We start from the raw sequence: 22,569 nt of genomic DNA on the forward strand, positions 1-22,569 counted from the left end.
CAACACTATTTTAAGAGTAATCCTGCATAACATTCATTGGCTAATGGACATTTTTGTAATAGGGGGAAATCATATACCATTTGCCATTATTGGCTTTTAGGGGGTCAATATATCACAAATAGAAACTGGAGATAGATGTCTCAACAGGAGTCCTGAAAACAGGGACATCCGATCAGTCCCTGTGTCATGCACCAAGCACCTGGCAATTTTGAATGGAAAGTCCTAACAAATGGCAATAAACAACCCTAAGGAAAATGTGAAAATGTGTGCACAAAGGCTGTATTTGCTGTGAGATGCCAAGTCCCCTGCGTCGTTATTTAATCTCTCTCCAAACAATGTGTATTTCACTCCCAAACTGCCCAACTAGCACGACTGGTGTGATACAAAGGCCCAGATATAAATGTCTCCCATCTCAAATTATATCTGCACCTTTTGGAAGGCAAGTTAAAAAATATTTCTTTAAGGCTTAGCTTGTTCTTGTTTTTTATTTTGTCAAGTTACAAACACTCATCCTGTTTACAGACCCAGGAGAACGAAAAACAAAAAGGAATAGAAGGAAACAGGAATAGATTGTTCCCAGACATCTAGCACAATCGCTATTGGGGACGGAACATACACTTAATGTTTCTTTCGTCTAAGAAGGCAACTATGCAGAGTATGCGAAGCTAGGTATTTGTTACAAGGTATTCCTTCCTCTCTAGAGTCCTGTGTATTGCAGGTGTCCATCTAGAAACATATAAAAATGTTTAAACAATTTGACACAAAGCACAAAATAATAAACTTGCCAGGTAGCTCAAACTTGAGTTGAGTCTCTATTTCTCCCTCATAGTATTCCAAAGTTTAATATGACCTAAAATAGTCTATTGTCACCACAAAGGCGTCTGACCGTTGGGGAGTCTGTGGAACATCACAACGGTATTTTGCTGTTGTAGGAGTTATCTACTGTTAAACAAATATCCTGTGTTTTCTCCTTCAGCTCTTATATTTTACAGGCAGTTCATGTGGGGGGGGGGATCATTGGTTTGGAAAAGGGGTAAGGGTGGTGGAGTAGGATTATTCCAATAGGCAGAATCTAGAACTGTATATAATAATTTACTGCCTGGTTGAGTAGACAATCTAGGTAACGCAACTCCAAAGTTGTTAGTGGAGGCTAGGTGCTTACCGGAACATGTTAAAATACACTAAACAAATGTAATGGTGTTTACACACACACATACACGCAGACACACACGCGGACACACACACGCAGACACACACACCCCTATACCCCTAATCTTAATAACATGGTGAACAGGTATATTCCACATCTCAGGATCTGTGTGATTAGTATTCCCCTTACTGTCCCTAATCCAGGAATAGCCCAGGGGGCTATCAATCAGCAGTAATGCCCAGAGCCCCTGGGGCGAATGCAGAGCTTTCACCAGGCACATTAATGACATAATATATTAATTGCTTTGAATTCGATTGGAGTGATCTAGAAAATGTGTGACTGCAATTCAGCATTAAAGATCCATCCTCGTACGAAATTGCATGCAGGCTCGCGCACTTGGCGGAATGGCACATGCAGAAGGAAATCCCGGGTTTATTGGGCACTCTGTAAAAGGCGATTTGTAAATTAGAAAGCAGCTCTAGACAACATGCTAATTTTTTAACGAAATGGATTTTCTGGAACCAGTTATAAAACCAATAAAAAGGCAATTCACTGGGTGATTTTCTTTTTCTCAGTTTTTCAGTCTTCATTGTTGAACAATCCAGCTCCTGTCACCAACATTTAGACCTTAAGTCTCTTTATTGTATTTTATGTGAAAAAGTGGTCTTATCACCACAGCAGCCGGTGGAGCGGTTCAGTCGGTAAAAACACGGCTATGGTGGGAAGAATGCTTTTTAAACTTTGCATCAGAGCCTTTTTTTTTTTTTGTGTATTATAAACATAATCTTATATGCAATCTTTCATGTTACAAACAAGCAGTCTGTTTGTGTGTCTGTAATTTAAGATGTTCTTACAAATAACCTCGGTGTAAAGTTGTGGTTAAAATAATCTATGAAAAACTTACACACATTTAGCGTTGTTTTGGATTCTTCTCTGAAACGCCTGATTGTTTTTACAAGCAGGAATAACTAGAGTATTGTTTAGACTTGTCAATCTAGGCCAAGCGCACTCATAATTACTGTTCTGCAATTTCCACTCATTAATGACTGCTCATTTCATACGTATCATAACACCAAAGCGGGCAGTGTGTGTGTGTGTATATATATGTATATATAATTACATATTGTGTGCCTGTATGGCACATTATTGTACATGTCATCCAGGTGAGTTGAATTCACTTATACCCAGCACTTGGAGAATAAGACATTCAATTCCTTCCTATGCAACATTTCTTTTGGCTGCCTACTACGTATTTGTTCTATAAATAATACCAGAATCATGTAGTACACAAGTGTCTGTGATAAGTTGCTTTGTTTGACTCGAGCCACCAACAACAAATAACACACTATAGCAATTCGAGTGCAAGGCGCGTTTACATAAAAAATAAGTGAGGATCAGCAATCGGAATAACATGCACCAAATGTATTTGAATGAATAAAATGAATCTATAGCTGTTGTGTCTTGCCAGTGCGTGTATTTCAGTTTGGCAGGTCGATGCTGTGAAGGAATTTCCATTGTGCATGTGCTGGAATAACAAGCGAATGTTTTGGGTGTAGCAGCTGGTCCTTTGTAATGAGGTGGTGTCATTGTAGCCACAAGGCCAACATCCAAAGGAGGACATTCTGCCCTTCTCTGAGTCACTCTCTCTAGCCGAGACTGTTGAGTCTGTGGAGGGCCTTGTATGTTGTATGAACAGTTAGGTTCCAAATAATCGGGTTGTGTATGTAGCTGTCTCGCTGTTGGCCATAGGAGCACCACATTCAGATCAATGAGAGTCGCGGTGTGAACAGTATTTTTTTTTTTTTTTTTTTTTGCTTGCTTGTTGAAACGAGATCCCTGCCTTTTCTTTAAAAGTTTTGGTTACCGGTTAGCCCTGTCTCAGCAAAAGACATCCGTATTACCAGCTGTTTACTTGTAAATGGTCACATTTACAGCCTTACGGCAGTATATTTCCTAGCTTCATGCCGGCTTTATTAAAGTGAGCCTGTCGCCCTGATGGGCCTAGTGAAGAGAGAATAAAAATATACATGTTTGAATGATATCTAGCCTATTAAAGTCCTTCTACGTCCGGTAATTTAAGGTTAGGCTCATTTCCAATGTTATTTTACCAACACAAATCAAAAAAAATCTGCATGACACTTTGCATGGAATTGGTGTAAGCAGGGAACATGTTAGTACTGCGGACTTATTCAAGGATAGTCTTTCCCCCCACTTGTTTTAAGTTGTTGGAGACAGTTGTGGATGTAACGCATTGTTGGGCTCCTATCGAAGGGATATCAATGAGAGTAGGGTGTCCCGTGGCCTGTATGCCAACGGGTGCTGCGGCTGCCTGCCCCCTATGCCGATTCAGTGGGGGTGGGTGAGCACTGACACGTGCTGGGGGAGCATACTGCAGTCAATGCGGTAAATTTATACATATGGCTTTTTATACATCGAACTTTGAGGTTAAACATTAGCAGCTATTAGAAAGCTGAGCACGGCATTGAAACTGCATGTCCTTGTGTTCCTTCACTGACGGTATAATTGGATCTATGAGCATCTGCATTTGAACAGGATCCGCAGGAACCGAGCAGCGGGGCTGCCGCCTGCGATGCTGGTGCTGCTTTTTGACAAGTGCACAGGACCCTAATATAACTTTTTGCATTTCTCGTGAGGAATAACGTAGTTGAAATGTAAACAGTTAATCCTTACAGAAGTGCAGAACCGCGGTCGTTTATTGATTGTCTCGTCTGCGTTTCCCACGGTACAGAGAGAATACCAATCGCTGCGGATTGATGGAACCGAGTCACTCGAAGCAATTCCTGTTTCAAACACTCCTTGGTTTTACGAGGGCCTACACAGTCTGTCAATCATGTTGAATCCTCAGAAAATCAATTTATGGTACAAAATATTAAGGCACAGTTAACATAACCCAGTGGTTGTAGTAATGAAAACTGTTTTCCGAATGAAGGTTGAAGCAGTCATGGGTGTTTCCTTCAATTATATTTTTTATATTATGTAGTTAAGAAAACAAAATTGTGAAATAACAGAATGGAAAAAGGCACCTCTGGATGGGAGCGAATGGAAGGTTTGCTTCATTGTGTCTGGCACGCTGTAGATTTTCCCTTTTCTGTAGCCAGGTGACCATGAAATAAAGCCACGAGAATGAAAATGTGTGTTATGTCTGTATTGAAGGATTACTGTGACTCATCTTGCATGACGAGCCTTCCCAGACGTTTTCTAAGGGAGCGAAGGAGAGCCCTTTTATGAATCACCGTTTCACTGTGGAGTTTAAATCATTTTCTTACATTGGAAAGTGAAGCGTATGCTGATATTACTTTACTCCCAGATTCCGTCCTGGTTTCTGTGGTCCGGTTATGGTCGCTTGTGGTCAGTCAGCAAAAAAAAAAGTCCAAAGGCAAACATTGGGAGCACCCATGTGCATACTCATAATGTGTTCATGCGGGTTGTTTGGCTCTCAGTCTTGATGAATGACATCGTTCTGCTGTTTCCTGGAAGCATAAATACTCTCTAGAAGAGTACAGGATCTAGCATTGCCGGCACGATACCCCACCAAAGAGCTCATGTGCCACTGAGCCAAAGAGTAGCACTCGGCGTGCCACCACAATAGTGGTTAATGATTATTAATTCTTTACCCTCATTTATTTTTGGGAAGTGACCTTTCACTCGGTTACCGCAGTCCGGGGTTATTCCAACCGCTCCGTTCCTGCACATACTACTCCTTTGGCTTAGGAGCAAGAAGGCATTGCGAATCAGAGCGTTTATCGAGGGCGCCATCTCTAGAGATTGTGTTCGCTATAACATAATGAGCTGGCTTCATTCCTCCGCATACCCCTTCCAAATGTAATGGCCGCTGACATGTTTATATAGAAATGATTTCTCTTGCTGTGCGCAGTGTCTTCCTGATGAAAGTCATGTAGCAAGAACAGAGCTGTGTGCATGTTGGTAATCTGTATTTTATATGCTTTTAATAACATCTGGCTCATGTTGGGCTGCAAATCTCAGCATGCAGAGGCAGCCTGCGCGTTGTGCTATAAAGCTTACAGTGAGTGTTTGGAATAGAGCCTGTTAAAGACTCCGTACAGAGATTGCATATGGTCTGGCATAACAAACACGGCGCAGGTGACCGTATGTTGGGATTGTCCCAGTATGTTAAGAGAGCCCTTGTTCAGAGTTCAGTTTCGGCATTGGCTTGTTAAAGCCATACAGCTTGTGGAAATTGATGCTTTTACAACAAGCGCTCTGCTTAGCTGTATAACATTACTGCTTTACCAGAAAACCCCCCCAAAAATATGTCCTGCACAGATGATGAATGCTTTTTTGCCAACCTCAATGTGAAATAGATAGAACATCTGAATGTTGAGATATGGTTGCATGTGTTTCAAAGGGCCAGCGAAGAATTCTGTGTATTTTATCTAATTTCATTGGTTTTGGCAGTTATTTTTCCGGAGGGAGTACCCTGTCCTGTGCGCTGTTTATAAAGTCTTTATCTTTACCAGTTTCTGCCTTTTTTAGGAATTTCCTGCCCACTCGTGATATCTGTGAGATATTCTGTAGGACAGTGGTTATTCTCTGAATATTACATTTTTTCTGGCATTCACTTCTGTTTTTTTCCCGGGTGAGGATATCGGTACAGTTGTAAAGCATGTTTATTGAGATAATCAGCAATCCAAGTGAGACACAAAATCAAAGGAGGTTCATATGGATCCCGAGCGCTCTACGAACACGAGGTTCCATTTTTTAGATTGAGGAGCCTTTCAGTTAGTACATCTAATGAAAACTAAAGCAAATGGGACCTTCAAAACATCCATTAACCGTTCTTTCTCACTTACTGCATATATCACACTTTAATTAGGAGATTTGTGTTTTATAACAGCCGTGTGCAAAGCAGATCCACGCTTGGACTTTGCAAAACACACCGTTTTATCACGCTAACGCCGCCCTGTAGCGCTGTATCTACAGATGTTTAGGATACTGTACTAATGGAGAAATAATTAATCTGATAATACTTATGCACGTGTACATTTAAATATACAGTTAGGAACGTGTTTGTGTGTGATGTAAGTACTATATCAATGTGGATTTGCATTGTACTGCATGTAGTAATCTCTCCTACACCAGGAGGATCACTGATTTTTCCTTTATTACGAGTTTATTCCATTGTAAGCTATGAAAACTGATTATTGGTCTGATTTTCTGTAGTGTCACCCCGTAAATCTCAGTATGAATGTAAGGTGCACAATCCTACCAGAGAATAAAGGAGGCGCTCCACGGGAAATTCTAGGAGTGACGACCTTAGCGCTACTTTGTATTCTGTGCCGGGCAGGCAGGAGATAATGCAGTCTGTCTGCTGTGTTGGCTGCTCTTTGGTTTCTGGCAGAGTGCTGCTCATGAATCAGATTTAATGGTACAAAGAGAATACCGCATGCTGAGGGGAATTGGGATATGTGTCTAGTGCATCTGCTAGAGTCAGCAGCCATTGTATTGTACCGCAGCTCTCCTGTCAGAACAGTCTGTGAAGGTTACTTAAGGGTCCAATGAGTCAAGTCAATGATTTTAATGCTAGCTATTAGCAGATAGGATGTCACCTAATGTGTACATGTCTGTATGGGTGTATATGATCAGATTTTGTTTTCCTTTCCCCACATAATGTTGACTAAAAGAGTCTGGAATTCACAGAATATAAATGTGTATGAATGAGCAAATCTTTGGAGCATTTGGAAAGCCAACTTCATACCATGAGGAAGAATGCACCTCAATGATCAATGGAAAATCACAAAGATAATTAGGCAAGAGGTTTTTTTATGGGGGTTCAGCCCTGGTATGTATAATATAAGTACATACATCAACATATTGTTATTGTATGTGTGTATACGAATACCATGAAATATAAGATACGCTTGCAAATGAATAGTGAAATGATGCTGCTAGGTCTGCGGACCTGGCGGCTTCAGGTGGGAGGCTGTAATGTAAACACTGTTAGTGTGCTCGGCCCACCAGCTCGTCTTTTGCTCTCCCCAGCATTTTTTTTCCGTTGCTGGTTAAACAAGCTTTTGTTCTGAGCAGCTCTGTGAGGCTTGAAGCATGGAAGCAAGTGATAAACAGGTCATACCGGGTAAAATGTCACCACACTCTCCTCCGCAGTGCTCCGTGAAGCTCAGCTTCTATAAATTGCAGTGTCTCTGGGGCTTTCTCCTGCTTCACCCACACAGTCTGGGCCCCCCTCCCCTCCGTCTAGTTTTTCACTCTGATTAACTGCTGAACCTACTTTCTCTTATAGATCAGCCTCTATGGTCCTTGAACTCCCTGCTTTGCATACTCCCCCTGACTGGATACCATTAGACGGACTTTCTTTTTTCCTCTCCTATTTGTACAGCATGCATTTCTAGGTTACAGTGCAAAAAAATAGTAACAGATCACATATATATTCCGGGCGGATGAAATAATGTACCTGTACGGCGTACAGTATGCTGCCTGTTTATGGAATGCACTATGTATGTACAGAAATGTGAAAAACACGCTATGATAAATAGTTTTTACTAGTAAGCGACGAAAGCTAGAATAATGCAGCATATGAAGAACTTGTATATAGATTCCCCTCTAAAGATCCTGGTGGCTATACCAAGTACTGGTACACAGTTTATCCAAATGTTATTGATTCGATTGCTAAGCATTATTAAGGGCCACCCTTGGTGAATTTTTACCATGTGAAGGGCTGAGTCGTCCCTGCATAATAAATAGTTAATGTGAACAGATTTGTTGTAAGTCATTTCGCTAAATTAACACAATAAAAATAAATAAAAGGTAAGATTCTTGCAGGAAGAGCTGTCCCTTCACAATACCGCACAGTGCAATCAGCCAGCTGAAACGTTTGAGTCTCATGGCGTTAAAGAGGTTGTTAGTTTGCTTTATAGGGACGTCATACGCACTTCAATACAAATGACGTGCTTGGCCAGTGCACACGCGCACTGTGCTCGCCAACGGCCAGCTCTAATAGTGTCTAATGTGACGAGTCTGCTCTGTATTCGTTGTTGGTGGGGCTGCCTGGTACACGGGAGTTTTCATTTAATCATTTAATGTTTAACATTGATGTGTGTCCCAACATTTCTCGCATATAACACTATTTGTAAATGTCCCTGTATCCAGTATGACAAAAGGTCTTCTTCCAAAAGAAACCTGTTCTAAATTGAAAAGCCCCCTCTCCCCCCCAGCTTTAAGGAGCTTATTATACCTAATGTCTCGGGCATCGGTTACCTCCTGTATCTCAGGAAACATTTAATAATTATCTGAAATATACTAATTCATAAATATGGCGGTGCCAGGTGCTCAGATAGGAAGAAAGCTCAGAAAATGAAAAGGCTTAAGCACCCTGAGAAACAAGTGCAAGAGCGTTACCATGACAACGGCTTTCATTCTCCGAAACCACTCTTTTTTTTTTTTTTTTTTTTTTTTTACTCTGCAGCTAAGTGCAAACAAGATGGCACTAAAACCGATCTCTATTTCAGAAAAGAGAACGAATATCCTGCAGGGATCAATCTGACTGCCAACTAATAGATGATTTTCTCACAGTGAAATGGATAGACTGGAGGCAAGCGGGGGGCTTCAAATACCTGCCTATTGACAATGTGCCTTATTTGTGTATTCTGGTCATGTAATAGTTAATTGATCTAGATTCCCTTTATAGTGTGATCTACTCACAGGTTCACCTAATGTTCAAGCAGATATACATCTGTCAGAGTTACTGACCACAAATTGGTGAACCATGAGTTCCCCCCTGAAAAACACAAAAATTGAGGACATCATGATTTATCATGATGTTCCTGTCGATTTTCATAAACTGCATGCGTTTGATGCTTTAACTTGAGTGTAGATGTGCAAATAAGTAACCGCTGGGTAAGATTGGAGGAGGTTTATTCATAGTCCTAACTTCTGTGATCATGAAAATGCCTTCGTTTCATTCTTATTAGAAACAGCCATCTCCAAATGAAACTACCAAGAGTTCGGTAGAGATGTTGTTAATGATCTGAATAGACGTTACATCACATGCTTTCATCTTCACTTTACATTTTAGACTGGATTTTTTTCTTTCGATCAGCAGACCTAGTTTCCATGCCAAAGAGCGCTCCTTCTTAAGGTTTGGGTGTTCAAGAAAGTGAGAACACTACATAGCTTGTAAAGAATGTTTCCTGCCATCATACATGATTTTATTTCCTTCTCTCTCGGTAGCCAGGACTCTACCCACACTGACTTGACACAGTAACGTTTGGAAGGGTTCCTTGCAAGTAGGATTACTCGCTGCCACCCACATATTGTTCCAAAAGCTGTGTATAAACTGGCTCAGGCTGCTGGACCATATTGGGCATAGTCATGCCTAGCAATCTGTGTTTCTCAGAGTCCATGTGTCTGTCTCTACCACGTCCCAAGACAAGGATTCCAGGTTTAAGTGAGCACAAGTTTTACTTTATGGAACTATTAATCGGAACAATATAATGTGATTGTTTTTCCATTATTTCTCTGATACTTTGTGGAATGTGTGATTCATGCTGTATGGCCCCCTGGTCTTGTCTCCCCGGGTTTACATGTTGTTAGTATGCACAGTATTTGGTGGTGGATGGGTTTAATCCTCAACCCCACTGCAGGAGGAATCTATTAAAGGCTTGCGTATGAGTGCCCGAGCCTGGCCACTTTCCATTGAGGTAGACTCTGTAACCGGGGTAAGGAAAATGGGGATGGGAAGGTAAGTTATGGCTATTTGTGTGACGTTAATGTCAGTATATAGACTTAAGCAGCAGGTAGTTTATATAAGTGTGATTAGCCTGGGAATATTTACTTTGTGATTAAAATATTACTATTATACGTTTGGCAGAACTTGCAATGTACTTATTCGTGTCCTAAGCACCCCCTCCTTTTCATCAACCTACCCATTACATAGGACAACATTTCCTTTCACCACCCCCACCCTTTATCTAACCAAGTGACCTGATATTAACCATTTAACATACCCCCACACACTCTGAAAATCCTTACAGATGATTTATTGCTTTATATAGCGCACTCATGTTCAGCAGCTCTGTACAAAGGATAAACCGGACATTACAAGTACTTTATTGCATAAAAGTTTGTACTTGCAGAAAAAGAGGGCTCTGCTCAAACAGTCTTACAAGATAGAAGAGGGCGTCATGTACTATGCTCTGTAACGTGCAGATTGTTATTGTGTCATAGATGGGCTGATGGCCCTATCCTGGTATTGAAAACAGCCCATTTCAGGTCCTGCTAATTGTACCTTGGGTTGATAAGAACTACCATAAAAATGATGGCTTCCAGAGGCGCCAGTTTTACATGCACCCTGACCTTGGTTGCATAAGTTCATTGAGCAATATTACCGTAATTAAAGTTGTAATACAAGAGCGTGTAATGAGCTAGTCTAGTGCTTAAACGGTTAACTTTTCTAACAGCTGGTTCACAGCTGGGTTATTGTGCTGCAGCTTCTCCTGAAGTCATTATTATTAATTGGATTTTCCTTATAAGGTTTCTTTGACTGTTGTTTTTTTTTTCCAAGGCTTGCAGGAATTCAGGACACGAGCTGCAGGTGGGGTCGTGTGATATTGACTCTTTAACTGGAGTAGCCTCTGATTATGGAAGACAACACCTTGCACAAGAGAGGTCAAACTCCAGTCCTTTATTATATACGCTGGTTTACTTTGTTAGCCCTTCATAGGTGCTACTATCTGCATACCAGTAACCCATTATACAACCACAACATGTATAACGCATAACTCTTATGTTTGAGCTATGGATTTACTGCACGCAAAATATTCTGTGTGTTTTGCAGCGTATCCAGTTGAATATAAGAAAACATGTATTATATTCATAGTCGCTCCACCTATAACTTGGTAACATCAGCTGGTTTAATATCTTGTTTATCCCCACAACAAATACCGAAAATAGAATATCTCAGGCATGCAGCTTTTTATTTTAATCCTTCTCAGACAAACTCCTTGCGTTATAGCTGCAATCAACAAGCGCATGTTCACGGAGAAGGTGAAGATGGCTATTATTGGGGCTGATAAGTTGCATACGTGTAGTGTGTAAACTGTTAAAGAATGTGCTAAATCATCACATTCCCCAGAAGCTCTATGAAACGGGCATTACTCTGTGTCGTCGGTCTTGCTATATTGGCAGCACGGTGTGAATATAGCTGGTGCTATGAAAAAGAAGATCACACTGAAACGTATTAGTGAATAACGCCAAAGTGGAGAATAAAAGGCAGGAGTTTGAGAAGGGGAAACGAAAAACATCAAAACAATATTGGAAAATGTATCGTTTCACGTGTCAAGTTAATGTAAACAAAATGTATTCTTGGATAACCTTTAAATGCGAGTAAATGAGTAATCTATACCAGCCGTTCAAATGGGGCTCTGTATAAGAAACAGAGATAACCCTGAAAGGATTCTTGTACCTTTGATAACGGCCTTTTTAGTGGACTCGTTCACGGCAGTGATCACTGCCCAAAGTCCATTCCCCTCTCGTAGCACAAAATCCCCGCAGCCACGATTTAAAGAAGTGACAATCTTTTACCCTCGAGGGCAATAATACAGCCAGAGTTTTAATGCTGTGAAAGGTCTGTCGCTGTCAGTAACGGAACAAAAAGCGGTACAAGGTGCCATGCTGGAATCTAGGAGCACAAAAGATATGTCCGGGGGGACCTGTGCCATGACAGTCACTTGATGGTGATGTCATCACATGCGTTCCCCTTTCGTGATGATGAAATATTGTGCAGCTTCCCAAACAGTATCCTGAATCCCAGCGTTCATGCAGCCCCCACTGAGTCCTCTCTGTATGGAGCCCGGGAAACTCTTTAGGACTAAAGGAAATTGTCACTAAAGGTTTCCCACAAGGTGCTGGGCCACTGAAAAGAATTAGAGGTTGGGGGCCACACATAAGGGCTACCTCACTAGAAAAAAATGACCTTTCTAGGGGATCCGCTTCCACCATGGCCTTTTCGGCTGTTCGAAAAAATTCCAATATCCATCGGTCTGATTAAAATTAAAATATTTCTATGCAACATACCAGACGAAGCCCCAGCCCACATCTGCTGCGTGCACAATGGCTGTGGGAAGGGGCATTTATCAACATATAGCAACATCAATATATACATTTGTTTAACAACTTGTGCTGGAGTAGCCTGCGCAATGATTTTAGGCTTCATTGGTCATCATGCAGGCGGCTCGCAGACTCAGGACTTACCATTAGCCATGACTGAACCAGCAGATATAGTGTGTATATGTGTGTGTGTATATATATATATATATATATATATGTGTATGAATCCTCTGCAGGGTTGTGCTTATGATGGGCATTGCCAATGGTATTAATGAAAGAAGGAGGACCACATTTACACCCAGACAGCCAGCATTAGGGTGGAGAGGTTAAAATCCCCTGAACCCAACTGCACTATTGTGTCTAAATTCAGCCTTTTCGTTTAAGAACCTTGCTTTACGATAGTGGGCTTTGGGTACAGAAGGGCCTTTTCTTGTGTATTTATAGCGTATCTGCTTTTCCTCATACAAAAGTATATGGATAGACATAATGTTAGATTCTATATATACAAGTTTATACAAGTTTATATTAATGTCATTTTAATAAGTTTATTAGGCTTTCAAAATGAGTAAAAAAAAATATGGATGTCCTCGATTAACCTGGTAGCATGTACTTAACTTGTATGACATCATCCTGTTGCTTGGCAACCCGTCTCTCTTCCCTTTCTATTGAATATCCACTGTGTAAAATCTCATAGAAGCTGTAATCCAATATATTGGCAAATGAAAAGAATCGGACAAAAGGAAATTAAATCTACTGGATTAGATCGCCTGTCTGATGGCTTTAAAGATTGCACGCTCTGCTAACTATCCTAACTTCTTGTTTTTGAAACACAGGAACACTGCTTTCTCTAAAGAAGATACAAAAACATCAAAATTAATTTGGGGAATTAGTTTTTTGGTTTTGGTGGGACGATGCATAGGTTTTGCAGTGTGGTGTAAAAAAGGAACAGGTCATATGAACTAGCCACCTATTTGCATGTATGATAATGATGGGGAATCTTGTGATTGTTTAATCACACCCTCGGAGGCACAGGGGAGGTTTCAGTAAACCAGGCAGCACGCGTATTGTATTATAACGGTTGTGCAGATTTGTTAAATAAAGGGAACGCTAAGTCATGATAGGGAGTGCGTGGCCAGCGCCGTTCACAGCCTCAAAATTATATTTTTTAAATTGCATCTCACTGTAAGTGAGCTGGCTGCAAAATATGGCTGAAGAAACCGTTGTATCCACTGAAAAAGGGCTGCCTACAATGGGATACGTTTACTTTACCCAAATATTTAATAATCTTGGACCAAATCAACCTTTCAATAATGATCCTGAACCACCTTTCTGTAAAAAGATGTTCATGGGAACTATGGTTTAGTGACATGAGTTCTGTCGTTTGTCCTTTCAGTTTGTTGACTTGGTAAAATATCTTTTATTGGTAACAAATTGTTACAGGGGAGAGACATTCAGTACAGTTCATTGCTGCAATAAAAAATGGGCTATCCCTCCTTTGACCAATAATCTGGTTCTTATTTTTGAATTTGATTATTTGTGAGCTCTGAAGTTAGTGTAGTTTCCATGAATACTTTTTACATATTTAACCAAGCAATCGCTTTACAGGCAGACCTTTGTGTCAGTTTGGATTATAGTCCATAAACTCTGGTACTTATCTTTCCGACCTGCTGTGTGTTCTGTGACCATCAGCTAATGTTTCCTGCGGTTTATGAATAACGTTGTTTATACAGTACAGGAGGACTTCACCCTGGCTTCTAATCCCTGGTATGCTAGCAAAGTGCATTTCAGATGGGCCTTGCCAACTTTACGTGAACAATGAGGGTTTGTAAGTGACCTGCGGGAAAGCAAATATGTTCTTGGATTTTCTTGCTTGTGATAATCTATTAGTAGGAAGCAGCAATTTCCAACAAAAAGGGAAAGCAATTTGCAACAAAAAGTCAATATCTTGCTATCCAGCGCTGATCTCGGGTCAAAGTGAACGTTAGTCGAGGACTGTTGTTGGGCAATCCTGTTGCCTCCTTACTTGGTAATAGGATGTCCCACCTTCATCTACCTTCTACTTGATGACAAAGTTGCACGAGGAACCACTCAATGGGTTACGAGACCCCAGAGGCCCAATAAGTAGGAAGCCATCTTGATATGGAGAAATGTATAGGATACAGATAGGGTATATGTATGCTCAGCGTCACTCTGGGTCCTGTTGGGGCGATGCATACATTTGAGTTTTTATTTACACTTTACAATGTTGGCAGCTAGAAATGTGTCCTGATCTTTACGTGTGCGTGTACGCGTGTGCGTGTCTGTGTGTAAGAGATTCACCTTTTGCTCATTGAGTGTCACAGCCGTTCAGAGGCAAATACCTGCAGTAGCTGGTGAATGTCTGTTAGAGAGCACACCTCTCACATCTTGCGTATGCTTTGGAGCCATATGAGGATCCATTTTTATTGTGTACGATAACTCAGCTTTAAGTGCACTGCTGTCGGTAAAGGGACACAGTGTTTCTTGCACAACAAGCACAGGCTTCCAGCCAAGATAGTAATTGAAGGTCAGACTGTTAGCTGAGTGCAGCTCACTGAGCAGTTGGAATCTGTAAGTGACTGATAGTGCCGGGGAACAAAGGCTGCTCTGTTTTACACAAAGCATTATAAATTCCCCAACAGTTTTACTCTTGTGTAAGATTACAAAAATACACAGATCCTACTTGCTAAAAGGAAATGCATCATTTATACGTTAAGTGGAAGTGAAGGGTTTTTAACCCCATCAGTGCTCTTTTGATTGTATTTGAGGTTTTTGTTCACTAATTGTGACTCGGTATATTCGTGTCGCTGATTATAAACATCACAAAGGCTGTGAGCTTTAAGGCACAATCGAACTGAATGATCTTTTAATGTCAAAAACTGTGTTTTTTCCTAAGGGAACATGTACATTAGTGGATGTGATGGCTGTGGTGTCCCTTTTAATTGAAATTATTTGCCATGATCAGTTTAAATAGGAAGCCTTGTAAGGCACCTCTATACTTCTGAAATGACTTTCTGAGCTTTGTTGTGGTGTGAATCACCCGATTGGGTTATCTCTGACACACGGCAGCGAAAGGGAAGACGTAGAAGCAACATACCAGTTTCCAAGGGCCCCAGCATTGGCTCTGTCCAGGGCCGGGCTGTTAACCAATGTAATGTCTGTCAATCATTGTCTTTCAACTAGAGTAACCTGTCCCGGTGCCCTGTCCATCAGCTGAGAGGCTAACTTAAAAATCTATTCATACATAATAAATAGCCACGGAGCGTCTGCCTCTCCCAGTGACAATTATAAAGCGTTTGGGAACGCACTGAGCTGGTCTAGCAGGAGATCTTTTCACACCCGTGTAACTACATCCATTAACTAAAGGAAATAACTATGATTTCTTTTTGAACAACAGACTTCTGTTCTTCTGTGATGTGCGCACACTCTCATTAGTCCTAATAAGTACATGAAGATCGAGCAACGAGCGCTTTGGACAGAAGCCATTGTAGATGAAAGCCGCTGACAATAGACTTGGTCCTTTGTCAACAAACGTACTAATCCCTTTGCTGTCACAGCACGCCGCGATGTTTAAACGGGGTTAAGAAAAAAGGACAGTAGCATCTAAAACCACCGGCTGTAACTGGACACGGTGGCCTTTCGCGGGCGCGGACTGTGTTTTGGATTATTGCTGTTTTGGAGCCGTCAGTCATTATCTGGGTCACAGACATAGAATTGGGTTCTGCGGCCCCGGTAGCACGCAGCGTATAACGGTGTAGCCAGGTCTTTACAGTTTACATTACTTCCAACAAGTCTTTTACTATTATTATATTCCGATCAGACATGAATCATAATGTTCCACCAAAGATGTTTGACTGATCTAGAACTACAGTTCTGATAGACAATCGGCCTCTTCTTGGATGGTTATATTCGTTCAGTAATGACATACACGGGCTTATGCATAGATAATATAACCATAATATAAAATGCAGAAAGTAGGGCAGTCACCATAGCAACCAATGGAATGTGCCTGCGCATGGCACCTCTTAATACCAGAATTGCTTATTACATACCCTCCCTGGCAATTTGTCTGCCATCCTAGGCCTGATATGGGGCAGGTGCTGTACCTCGGGGAGCTTTTACTAAGGTAAAATTCCCATGACTTTCAGACGTACAAAGGCTGGCTGAGAATGATAGGAGTGCTAGGTGTCGGTTACTTGCGACGTATATATTTTATATATACTTTATAGCCGTTGCTCCCTGGCCGGTGTTTACCTATCTGTGAAACAAACAGAGTTACTATAAACAGGCGCCTATCGTTCTGCAGCATAGTCGCTCGGCCTGATAGGCCGATACATGCGCGGTGGGCGAGGGAGATAAGAAGGGTTCGCTCTTCCACACGGAGATGGGCGTCGCTGCAAACAGTTTGCGGAAACGGCCACCATGAAATCATTTAATGGTGTGTTTAATCAGAGACAAGAGATTAATACTCGCTAAACATCCGATGTCTCGGAATGGTTCGTGTTTTCAGTGGATTATTGCTTATATGATATAATCAACGTAATGACAAACACTGTTAACACTTCTGAAAGTACGGGACGACACAGCGATCTCCATCTACAATGTTTCCCATCGCTGATCGTACTGCCGCACATATGATATGAGGAATGCTGTGTGCGTCACTTGAAAAGTAGTCTTATCACCATAGCAACCAGTTGAAAAGCCCCTGCTGATTGAACTTGATACAGTGAAATTGCAGTCTACAACCTCCGCATCTCTCATTGCAGGGTTAATGCAGATGTACGGGATACATTTTCCATAGGTGCCCGCAGTTATGGGGTTAAACCTGAGTAATATAGGCGACCCCCATTAAAGAAGTGGGGCGGGGACTGTAAGGTGTACCCCCCTAGTTCCGGTGCCATGGCCTTTACTCTTAGCCTGTGATCAGATTCGTGGTGTGGCTTACACATAGACCCTCCACCCCCCGGTTTGTATCCAAGCGGCGGTAGCCCGTGTGCGGTGCCCGCTCCTCGGTATGATTGGGGAGGAATGAAGCGGTAAATACCCCCAGAGGAAAGTGAAAGGCTGTGCGAGGAGCTGTCAGTCTGAGGCCGCGTCTGGCAGCTGGAATAATGTGACCTTCGTCTGAGCCGCCACCCCCCCGTGTGTGTGTACGAGCCGGCCACATGAGTAATGAGTAATGTGACCCGGCCTGGAAGTGACTCCATCAGCACCTGTGACGGCAGATTAGTTACACCGCCCCCCGAGCCGGCAGAGCTGGCTGTCTGCTGGGAGCGCCTGTGCAGCCTCTACCCTCCCCTCCAGCAGCAACTCCGCCTCCTCAAGCCGAGATCCGCCATCCTTAGTCGGCTACGCTGATCACTGCGACTCCCTGGGAAGCCCGGCAATGCCTGCGGGGAGGACCCCACCTCCCTGCCGCTCAGAAGGAGGCTTCTAGCGACCCCCCCCTGCTTATGTAAGCGGCCTCCTGGGACCCGGGTGTCTCGGTTATCATGACCCAGATCTTTTGCTCGGTGACTTGTGATCAGCCGCACAGGAGCTCGCATCCCAGCCCCTGAGCCTCCTCTGCCTTCGCCCACCACCCCGGCTTTAATTCCGCGTCATCTGCCGCCAAGCTCTGGAAGCCACAAACCCGTCCGCCGGGTCTGGAAGTCTCTTCCCTTCTGTGACATCGCTTGGCCTGTGGCTGCAAGTTAACGATCAGATCTCTTTACCGGCCATCCACCGAATGAGAAACACAGGTAGACATCCGTAATTCACTCACTATGCAGATATATAGGTCACCGATCAACGGCAGCCTGTGCCGGGGGGCTGTGTGCGTGCCAGGCTGCATCCGCCTATGTCCGGGCACAGGGCTGAGAACCCCAGCCCTCCCGTTACCTCGGGTGCATGTGCCCGGTTACCCGTGGCTTTCACGTCCTGCCAGTCATGTGTGCAGACCGGCCATGCCGTGTTACCGGGACATTTAATGCGGGTGGCTGCCGTGCAGTTTTGCTGCTTATTTGGGAGGGGGGCGCATGTCAGTCTGCAGACATTTCCTGCATCATCTTTAACCCTTCGCATGCTCCTTTGGTGTACACCTTCTAAAGGGTTAATATAGTGAATGTGATGTATTTTTCACTCGTGTGAATGGAATGTGGGGCAGTTCGGGTCCCTAACAGGATACAGAGCCTGGCATTTCTTACTATGTGTGGCAGGCCATAGCCGCCCTCCCCTCCATGAGATCCGGGTGATTTCAGACTGGCACCTCCGGCACACGGCCGCTCTGTCACCTACTCTTCAGGGCTGCGATACATGGTTCTTGGCTTATGTACCCCAGCAGTAAAGACATTGTTACCCCAGGGGGTAGTAACAAATCGGTTGTGGCTGCTCCCGGGCAGAGCGATTTGGATAAAGTGATAAATGCTCCGTTTGTACCTGTGAAGAACACCGCATCACATCTGCCCCGGCACACCGGCGACATCCTATTTCACAGAGCCTGCGGGTTGAGGGTATTTGCGGCTACGGCCGACATTAACGCCATGAAATAGCGCTTTAACACAGATTTCATTGTAAATAAAAACCCCTGTTCTAGTTCTCCATTCAGGTCAAAGCTCGTTCTAGAAAGTTAGATAACATCCCGTGACGAAACACCGACCTTATTCCTAGATAAAGCTATCAAATTCCGATTCGTTTCATACTCTGAAGCAACGGGAGGAAAAAAAACAAGAACGCGGTCTTGAATGATGTAGTTTCGGTGAATTTGCTTCCCAGGTCGCGTTGTAGGGTGCTGAGCATCCAGAGGCAGCTTTACAGCAGAAAGCCCTGGACTCCGCTGCCTTGTTTTTGTTACTTTTGAGAAAACGTGACTAAGGAGCCATCCGGCTGTTTTTATAATCCTATCAGGATTATACGCACCAACCCTTTGCGGTGGATTTAAGTAAAATACTTGTCTGATGTTGCAGGAAAAAAATAGAACAACCCCTTCAAGCTTCCTGAAATGCTGAAAAAGTGTGAAGTATTGAGGACCGATTAATGGTCAGGGTTTGACCTGTCTGAGGGGAGGCCGTGTGTGGATATAGGACAGGTAAAAATATTTGCCACCTTGAATTCTGGTACTGCTTTTGCCGTTAGATTCCTCTCTATATACACAACCAACAACAGAACAATTTACTCAATTGTCGTGCTAGAGATCTTCCTAGAAGGGGTCAGAAGGACCAGTAAGTCTTCTCGCATAAAGAAGAAGAGCCTAGACTTGGAGCGTCAACAATGTCAAGTACAGGAAACCATGTGAACCATATAAATACTGGAACCACGCTGAGTCAAGGCGGTCTGGCTAACTGGGAAGCATTAGAGCACAAGCTTTTCATACATCTTCGGTCTCTTCTTCAGCCATCGAGCATAGATCGGTGTACAGAGCTTGGTAGTCTCGTGCCAAGTTACTGCCAGACAGCAGGGTTTGCTGAACTTGCTGGAAACTAGCCACATAAGACGTTGTGTACGATGTATCCCCCCAGCTATATCTACTGAAACCCGGGAAGCACACTGGTGTAAGTGGCAGTAGATCCTAGCTGAACGCGGGTGTTCCAGTAACATACGTCGGCTGCCACAACACCTTTACTTCACTCGGAGAGCGCGTGCGGGGATTTAAATTAAGTATGCTTCCAGATAACACTTCCTTATTTTAGTAGAAGCAGCCAGGGAAGGAGGAAAATGGTTTAGAAGTGGTGTTTTTCCACCTCCGGTAACTAAAGAACACATCGCCCGATTTGTATGCCGTGAAACGCCTTGGGCTACTGGGTGCCTTGACACTGTGTATGCAGCCTTAGATCCACATTATAAATATAAACATTGAGTGCTTATCGTCTGTGTTCTCTTGGGAAGCGCAATGTTCTTGCAAAATAATTGCGTAACCGTGGGGAAAACTCACCGAGCGATCAGGTGTGTTCTCCATTTTTGCTGACCTGCTTTATTTATTTTAAGTCTGTTCCATATATGTTATTTTTAGTGGCCATTTGTGCTCCACTTACTATCACAGGTCCTAGTTAATCATTAAGCAGTTAGCCCAGATTTGTGTCTTATCTCTGGCAACCTAGCTTGAGGGAAATGCAGTTTCATGCATTAAACGCTTGTGTTGCCATATCACGCATACAATAGGGAAGATGTCCTTTGCCTTTTATTTTTCTATCCTAAATTTTCATTAGTAACTGGTGTTAATGGCAGGTTTTATTTTAGAAGTAGAAACAAAGTTGACAAAAATTGTCCCTTATTTCAAGACTCCACAGAATAACAGAAGAGTCTTAGACTGTTGCTTAGATGTATTAGTATTTACTGCTTTGTTTTGTTGCCCTCGTGGACAGCCATTAGTTTATTTTGCTCATTATATGATTATCTGACTTGTACATGCCTTTGGCTGGTGGCCAATATTAAGAATACCCAAATATTTATGGATCTGAAACCGTAGCATACGTGTGAATGCCTTACGAAGAACATATGAGGTTGTAATGGTGTTTTCCATTTAATGTTGCTACATGGTTAACCAAATGGTTGAGTGAATCTTGCAATATCTTTGCTGATGAAACGGCGTGTAAATTACTTTATTCTCAGGGCAATGGTTGACATGTCATGACGTGATCGTTATCATCCGGTAACAGTGTTATCACAAAAGTGATTTACCTGACGTTATCTCGCTTAGTGAATAAATACCGCTCCCTATGACCTTCCGGTGGCAGAAGGCTGCAGCTTCGCTCATAACAATGTATTGATGGCCCGAGATATGTTTTCCTTTATTATCTCTTGGAAAGACCCTGGGGTTCATTAATTGTTTTGGGTCAAGTGCATATGCAGAGTTTATGGAGACATAAAAGCTTGTAGCATGGACCTCACAAAATGATACAGCTGGTTGCGATGGGCTTCTTTATTTGACGTCACTAAAACCATGTTTTAAACGCAAATTGTCAGCCGTGTTCTTTACTTTGTTCTCCCTATATATTGAAAAGCCAATGGCAGTCTTGGAAAAGACAGATGTGATCCTGGTGCAAGGTTTTAAGGCTTGAGTTATCACCAAAGCAATCAACAGACTGGTTTATTCCGCTATTGTGGAAATAACGAACCAGATTCACTTATACGCCCCTATCACAATGCCATTATCTGTCAACTAGATAACTAGTTAAAATTCTGAACTGAAGGATGTGTCGGCTTATTATAGGGCTCTTTAAATGGTAAGGAATGTTCCCAGATAATGGTTTCTAGTAGACAGCCTTTAATATTATACACTGCTTACTGTTAAAGTAACCGGTAACGCAAGATTGTTGCATGGGAATAGTTTTGGTTATCTCAGTCTTTTTTTTTGACCGCCGTATCATTATTTCAGCGGATAAAGCCCGGGCTTCTCCGTAGCCTTTGTATTTTCTGTATGATCTTCACTATGCCATTACTGCGCATGTTGCTTGTTTGTTGGTTTCATCTCATGACCTTCTATTAATATCTGGAATCCAGCCTGTTCTAGACATCTCATCAGATTTTGTTTTTCTCTTCTTCAGGCTTTCAAGGCCCTGGTTGGAAAGGGAGCGTATAATTCCATCACGGCAATAGAATTTTTGGTGGAGAAACACTTGGAGTTCGCAACTGAAGATAGTGCCTTTCAGCCCTATCAGGTAAGCAAAAAGCGCTGGCCTGCCGACTGCTCATGAAGGTTATATTAATAACTGTTTGGTTTGTTGTGCTTCCATTAAAGTCTTTTGCCTGAGACCTTGTTCAAGGGCCTACATTTTAGATTATTTTAGTGCCCTTTTCTTGCAGACGTATTTAAGTTTTTGTGTCCCTGTAAATGCCACAGTGTGTATACCCAACTTTTGCTCGGTGTTGACCAATACTTTCAGTATTTTGCAAATATATATTAACCCATGTAATAAAGAATTGATAAATTAGTGAAAACAATCAATTTAATAAGCTGATATACCGTATTAATACATTCAATTATTACTACATTCAAGTTAATAGAATATTGCATTACCAAATAAGTTGTAACTAGCATACACTTTTGCATGCTCTGCTTTAACACATGCTAACATCATATTTTGGATCAACTGCAATTAAAAGATGTGGGAAAGGCTGAACTTGATGGACACATTCCTTTTTTTCAGCCTATGTAACCATATGCTTACAATCACCAAACACCTTGCAGTCACACATGCTAACACTATACACTAACACATGTACACTGTATGCTGACATAGACTCACACTCATTCCATACACTAACACACGTAACATTATACATGCATAAATGCTAACACCCTAGTCATGCATACAAATGCA

At 42.4% G+C, this 22,569-nt stretch overlaps 1 protein-coding gene across 3 annotated transcripts in view; it reads left to right on the top strand.

Annotated features, from left to right (window-relative positions):
• Nucleotides 1–22,569, top strand: part of JMJD1C (jumonji domain containing 1C) — a 103,435-nt gene that overhangs the window by 40,725 nt on the left and 40,141 nt on the right. For 2 of the 3 annotated variants that reach the window (XM_053450506.1, XM_053450507.1), the window contains exon 3: nt 21,793–21,906. In XM_053450506.1, coding sequence (XP_053306481.1) covers nt 21,793–21,906 — 114 coding nt within the window. Of the gene's footprint in view, nt 1–17,564; nt 18,013–21,792; nt 21,907–22,569 lie in introns of those variants that run through there. The other variant, XM_053450508.1, reaches the window with a different exon arrangement.

Source organism: Spea bombifrons, chromosome 11, assembly GCF_027358695.1.
Source record: "Spea bombifrons isolate aSpeBom1 chromosome 11, aSpeBom1.2.pri, whole genome shotgun sequence".
Lineage (NCBI taxonomy): Eukaryota > Metazoa > Chordata > Amphibia > Anura > Pelobatidae > Spea > Spea bombifrons.